The sequence below is a fragment of the Gobius niger genome (genome assembly GCF_951799975.1).
Source record: "Gobius niger genome assembly, chromosome: 2".
Lineage (NCBI taxonomy): Eukaryota > Metazoa > Chordata > Actinopteri > Gobiiformes > Gobiidae > Gobius > Gobius niger.
The window spans coordinates 20,451,548-20,458,799 of NC_136853.1; the positions used below are offsets into that span (position 1 = coordinate 20,451,548).

The 7,252-nt window shown below is 39.9% G+C and overlaps 1 protein-coding gene across 1 annotated transcript; it reads left to right on the forward strand.

The window, feature by feature from the left end:
• Window positions 1-4,012: 4,012 nt before the first annotated feature.
• Window positions 4,013-5,073, forward strand: tmem250 (transmembrane protein 250). Its single transcript, XM_079551763.1, has one exon. It carries the CDS (start codon window positions 4,438-4,440, stop codon window positions 4,855-4,857), a length of 420 nt encoding a protein of 139 aa, XP_079407889.1. The 5' UTR covers window positions 4,013-4,437; the 3' UTR covers window positions 4,858-5,073.
• Window positions 5,074-7,252: the final 2,179 nt, after the last annotated feature.

The window sequence follows — 7,252 nt, forward strand, 5'->3', positions numbered from 1 at the left end:
ATATTTGTGATGAAATAGCTCCAATGAGCAAAAGTATCAATGCCAGGCCCATAGTGTAAACTTTATGTAAACTATATTTAAGCGAGATTAAACCAATGCTTCTCAAGCTGTTCCATCCAACGTTTTCGCCCATGGGGAGGGAGGAAATAAATGTGCATTTAGTAAACAGATAAACCACAGTGATGCCTGGGGGCTAGTTTGAAAGCATGTTTACTGTACCAATGTAAACAAAAAATAATAAAACTCAAAATGAGAACAACATGGTCAAACAAACCTGAATGTATACTTAAAGGCACACTGAGTAACATTTTGGACTATATTGTTGCCATCAGTACAAAACATGCTCCTAATGAGAACAACAGAAAATGTTATTACTGCAATCAAAGAATGGATTTGGACGAGAGCCTAACCAGCCTTTAGTCACATCACCATGGAGACGAGCTGGAGACGTACCCACTCCCGGTTTGTTTGTACATTTATATTTAGGAGGTATTTTTCAATGATGAAAATGTCTGTCATAAAATAAATGCTTGTATTTCAATTCCACGCAGTGTGGCTTTAAATGCTGATCTGATAACAAAATACCTTGTCCAAATTGTTCAGAGTTTCCTGAGATTACGTATCAAACAACATAAGTTCATATTTATTTTTGATAACACTAGTCATTTGAGAGGGTAAACACCACTGTCTATGGAGGGAGATTGGTCCTCTGCATTTCCCTCATACAAAAATATGTTAGAATCCCATTCAGCCGTGGTTCCCAAAGAGCCCTGAGCTGGGGGTCCCAAGAGGATTTCAAGATATAAAAAATATAATATTGATTGTGTATTCCATTCAATACATTTTGCATACTGAGATATGTTTTTAGTGAGGAGTGAGTTCAGACCAGTATTGTCATTTTGTGGCTTCCTCTTTCATTGTTTGTTGCAGTTAAAAAAAAAATCTGGTGAATGCACAGTTTAGTCAACACAATTATATTTAAGACTTGGCTAAAGATTTAGTTTGACCATTTTTGTGATGTTTATAGTTTCACTTCCTTAGTGACATCTATGACACTTCCTATGACAGGAAGTGACATAGATGAAGGCAAACTATTTTAAACTGTTGTCACACCAACCACGCTAAGTCAATGAGAAATGAGTCAAACTGGTTCGGGACTTTACCTTCTTCTTTGTCACTTCCTGTCAGCAACTTCAAAATTCTAATAAAAATGATGAACTTGCAACTGATGTTATCCTTCAAATAAAGTCATATATTTTCCAAAACACTAAAACCTGTCATATGCACTTTAAGGTAATAACAACAACAACAACAACAACAACAACAACAACAACAACAACAAAAACAACAACAATCATAAAATACATATTACAAAACCAAAATTTTTTAAATTAATAATTTTTTCCAATTGATTTTCCGGATTCATTGCATGATCATTTTAGGGCTTCGGGCCTTACACGTGTGAAACCCTGCAGTCAGGGATGGTAAAACCTGAACTCACAGCACCCTCTAGTGGTAAGAAAATAAAAAGGTTAAATACAATTCAAGAAATAACATGCAAACATTAAAGTATCGCTTCAGATTAAAATAAGAAAATGTATGTATCTATTTTTGTGAAGGCTCTCAATCGTCCAGATTTTCAAACGCTGTCGACCCTCCTTTCTCGATTCTCAACTCAATCAACCCAGTTCAAGTAAAGATTTTCACTTTTTGCCATCATATTTGTTATATGCCGTTGTTTTGTTCTTTTGACTCAGTATTTAAAGTAGACCTTGGCTCTAAAAAGGTTGGTAACCCCAGACTGAAGAGTCTAAACACTGACCACTACCAGCCTATAACTCTCTCACCACATACATAAGCAGGAGGGCGAAGCGTCTTGCCCACAGGCACAACAGTCTGCACCTGAATGAGCCGGACTCGCACCGCCAGCCTTGTGTTATCATGACGACCCGCTCCACCGTCTGAGCCACTGTTGGCCCAATGTATTTATTTATTTGTATATTTTTCTATTTACCAGCAATTCAATTGTAAAAAAAAAAAAAAGAAGAAAAAAAAAACTGTGTGGTGGAGTAGTTGTTGTAAGTTTTGTCTCCCCCACAGATACGGGGAGCGTCACTGTCAGGAATCTCTTGTTAAAGAAACCTCATTAAATCTTCCAACCAGAAATAGTGTGGGCCAATACAAGTTGACCTTTCCAATAAGGTGCAATGGGACGGACCAAAAAGTTTTTGTCAAATTGATTCAACGGAGCTGGGACAAGAAATCAACAAGTGAACGTCTCATGAATCAAAGATCATCATTACTCCCAGAGCCTCAGATTATGAAACCAATATAGTCCTATCTGCACACAGTTCATCGAATATTGTGGAGAAAATCAAATGCTGCAACACGACAGTTTCACCACAGCTGCCCCTAAAATCCTGCACTGTCACTCAAAAACGTGTTACTTCAGGTCCGAAGTGCCATAATGCACAAGCTTAATAACCTGCAGTTAGGCTTAAGACCTGAGGTGGCAGTAGTGAGTATAAAAATGACCAACTTTTATTTAGTCCCTTTAAGACAGACTGAATATTCTGTGGACTGATGAAACAAAAACAAAACAAAAACGTCATGTGTGGAGGAAAACTGGATCAGCACACCAATATCATAACCTTATCCCCACTGTGAAGTCAGTCTGGTGCAGGAGAATCATGGTGTGGGGCTGTTGTTGCCTCAGGGCCTGGACAACGTGCTACCACCAATAGAAAAATGAATCCACAGGTTTATCAAGATATTTTGCAGAAACGTTTGAGGCCATCAGCTGAGGCACAACAGAGGATGGAGCTGCTACAAGACAAAGACCCAAAGCATAGAAGCAAATCAACTTCAGAATGGTTTCAGAGGAAAAAAATATGCGTTTCTGGAATGACCCAGTCAAAGTTCTGACCCAAACCCCTTTGAGATGTTGTGGCGTGACCTAAAGGAAGCCATTCACACCAGACATCCCTGGAATTGTGATGAACTGTAACAGTTTTGTATAAAGGAATGTTTACATGTTATAGCCAATAAAAAGATGATCAAATGGAAATGTTTGGGTGGTATTTTTGCCGTCGTTTTCAATGTTGGTGTTTCTTTTGCAAATGTGTAATCGAAAAACGGATTGTGACCTGTTTTTCGTTATCCGTTCTAGGTTTGAAAAAAAAACTAAATCAAAAAACTGGATTGAATTCTTGTTTTCTAATCTGTGGGGGGGCTGGGATTGCAGAGGGTCCAGAGCTTTGTCTGGTCAGAGGGTCAAGTGTGTGATATTTATTATTTGAGCAAATTAGGACAACTGGTGCCTTAAACACAAATATTGTCATGTTTTCACACATTTGCATTGGCCGTATTTTTGAGTCCGTGTACTTTTGCGTTCATTGTATTTTAGATTTTAAAAGCAATATGCAAAATCAAAAATTGAGTTTTTGCATATTGTTGCTATATAAATAATACTGACTATGGATGGGTGGAGTGTTCGTTCTGTAGGTTACCTGTTCATTTAAGCCTATATGCTGCCCAGCCTGCTGATATCATATCTTAAAAAAAACAAAAACGAAAAAATTCTAGATTGCAGCAGTGCAGAATATGTAAAAAACGCAATTCTTGATTTTGCATTTTCCTTTTAAAATCGAAATACAGTGAACGCAAAAGTACACGGACCTTTTTGGAATGGAGCGGCCTGATGACAGAATGTGCAGGGGGGGTTCTACGTTGGGAACCACTGGTCAACTATATAGCGCGGGCCTATTGAATGGGGGTTAGGGGCCAGGGTGGACATTCGGACACAGCCATAGCTTTTTTTTTTTTTTTTTTTTGCAATAAATCATAAGCTCAGAATTAAAAACAGAGACTATTGGAGGTAAAGATATAATTTATGTATTTGTAGTGGCTGCTTGACCCGATCCGATCCGCCTATATACTATATACTATATAGCTATATACTATATACTATATAGCTGATCGGGTCGCGCGCCTCCTTTAAGTGCGTGCGTAGTGCGTACCGGGGTCGTCAAACGTCAAGCCACTTACGTCATCACGTAAACCCGGTACTCGACCGAGGAGCTTCGCTCATGCGAAATGCAAACGGGAAAATCTGAAATATTTTGTTTTATCAAGAGCATTGTTTTGCACGGTGACACAGCGCACGCGTCGTGCGATGCAGTTAGATGGTAATGGAGAACAAGTGCTATTTTTGAATGCTTTCCCAATCAATGTTAGCCGTCTTGTGTGAACATTCGATTGTTATTGAAGAATCGTTTTTGTTTTGAAAGAATCCAGGGTTGGCTGAGTTAAGTGCGCCTCAGCCTCATCCACACTTCTCACTGGCACCTGGAAAGTTTCACTCCAAATGAAGTTCTCTCAGAGGCCGGATTCACGGAAGACCTGGCGTGTCACTGTTTGTTGGACTCCTGTACACTCATGCCTGTGATCCCCATCCCTCGCCGCGTGCGCAGCTTCCATGGCCCCCACACGACTTGCATGCACTCGGCATGCGGGTCGACGCACACTACCCAGCTCGTGCGCACGAAGTACAATAACTTTGACCTATATTTGCGATCCCGGTGCATGTACAGCTTTCTCCGTTTCCTGCTGTATTTTGGCTGTAGCCTGCTCACTTCTCTGCTCTGGGTGGCGCTCTCCACTCTTTTTTTCCTCCAGTACGTCAGTATCCGGGTCATCCTCCGTTTACAGTATAAACTCTCCGTCATTCTTCTCTTGCTGGGACATAGAGGACTGGACTTTGGATTGCTCAACAACCTGATCATCTACAGCATGCAAATTACAATGTTTTTAGTGGGTGGTCTTGGCTGGTGCTTCATGGTTTTTGTTGATATGTAGCCCGGTCTTTACAGTTTTAAGAGAGTGTGATGTACTGTGTTCTCAAAGTGGAGGTCTCAATGTTATATATGTGCTATAATATTCCAAAGTAAATGAATAAAATGAACAGTTTAAATAATAATTAAAGCAGATTTTAAATTCTGTTGGGATCCACCAGTTGTTCCCATTGTAATTATGGTGGTCATGACCTGAAAAGTTTATACCTTGACATATAAGTCACCAATCAGCAATGGTCACCGTACAAATAAAATGAATGTATTTTATTTTAGTCGGTTAGGCTACTTTGTAATTGGCCACATTTACTATTTTTTGTCTTCTGTTGCACTGATTTGAACTTTTATAATCCATAATCAACATAATTTCACATAACATGTTACTTTTAGCTTTTATTTCAGTCTTATTTATTTGATCATGCTTTTACTAGAGAATTGTTTTAACCTAATTGTGTGATTCCGTATGCAGGTGTCTGTTCAGTTGTAAGTTTTAGATTATAAAAAGTGAACCGACACTCTTGTCAAAGTCTGTAATGATATTGGATGTTATATGGAAAATGCTAATTCAATGTAGGGTGAACGTGAATCTCCCTCTTTTTTGTTGTTGTTGTTGCTGTAGTTGTTGTTGTTGTATGGAAGCGGCTTTATGCTTGACTGCATTATTGAATGAAATCTGCCAAAAAATGTCATAATTTGCCTTATTCTCAATGTAATAAACCCAAATCGTATAATGTTGGAAATGTATATATCTCTGAAATGTGTTATTTCAGTTTCCTACCTCATCATTGTTTATCGTGTAGCTGGTGGAAATATAGATTGGGACTATGATTAATATGTGTATGTGTGGTTGTCTGGTTTAAAACATGTGCTCTGTTCTTTATTGTCTTGTATGATGGTAGGCCTCAGGCTGTGCCACAGGGCTGGGGGAGATGGTTTGAATTGAGAACGAGTCTGAGTCGAATGCCCTCTCAGTTCTTCTTCACATGCTTCGCTCTGACAGACTTCTCTGTTTAGCTTTCCCTGGCCTGGCGCATAAACAAGCCATAGCTAGATCATGGCTTCTGCCAAGTCTAACAATCGCTGTGTCCCAACCACCTTATATAGCCTCACAGCATTTCACATGACAGAAAGTGAGGGGCTGAAAATTACCATAATCGAAACAGACAAAACTGCTTTATTTTTTGTCAGGGGTTAGATGATCAGGGGCAGTGCACTAGTGTTCTGAAATTCAACACATGCCAGTTACAGAGCTCGCCACGTGACTGTGTAGTTGAACTGCCAAAAGGGAAAGATAACTCATGGACATCTATTACAGCAATGTGTCCTTGTTTATTTTCCTTTTTATCTTTAAAGAGGTTAAAAGGGGATTTGATAGGACTCCAGCATGGATGACAAATATCTTTTATAGGGCTAAAATTATAAATACTGTAGGCCTATCCTTCCTGATCCAAATTTTATCCCCACAGGGATTGTCTTTTGGTTTTGACATGATGTAAAAGGTGCTGGAGGTTCCATCATAAGAAGACAAACCACTACATGGGATGTTCCACTGAAACATAACTGAAGTGGCAAATATCAAGAAATCCTATCCAGAGGCACACATTATGGCTGCACAGGAGCAGGCCTTGAGCACCAGAGCAATAGAGGCCCAGATCTACCACACCAGACAAGACCCCAGGTGTAGAAAGGTGGTAGAAAATGACCGAGCCGAGATCCTGTGGGACTTCCAGATACAGACGGACAGAATGGTAATGGCGAACCAACTGGACATTGTGGTGGTGGACAAAGAGCAGAGGAAAGCCGCTGTGGTCGACATAGCAATACCAAGTGACTTCAACATCAGGAAAAAGGAACACGAGAAACTAGAGAAATACCAGGGGCTCAGAGAAGAGCTGGAGAAAACCTGGAGGGTGAAGGCATCAGTGGTGCCCGTGGTCGTTGGGGCACTCGGGGCAGTGACCCCCAAACTGGAGGAGTGGCTACAGCAGATCCCAGGAAGTACATCAGACATCTCGGTCCAGTGCAGTTCTAGGAACAGCAAAGATACTGCACAGAACCCTCAAGCTCCCAGGTCTCTGGTAGAGGACCCGAGCAGGAGGAAGAAGAGGGTGAGGACGAGTTTTTTTTAAACACATATACATATACATATATATGTGTGTATATATATATATATATATATATATATATATATATATATATATATATATATATATATATATATTTATATATAGTTATATATAACTATATATAGTTATAGTGGTTGGGGGCACAACACGACACGGAGTAGTAGGTCCGTCGATCACTCCTTTGGTGCATGCAGCATAAAAGACCCAACTTGAGGTCACGCTGCGACTTGCTCTTACAATTTCCAAAAGCACATGCGCGCAGTGCGTTTTGTGTTA

Coding starts and splice junctions, on each gene's coding strand:
- tmem250 (XM_079551763.1), top strand. CDS start 4,438: ATGCCTGTGATCCCCATCCCTCGCCGCGTGCGCAGCTTCCATGGCCCC.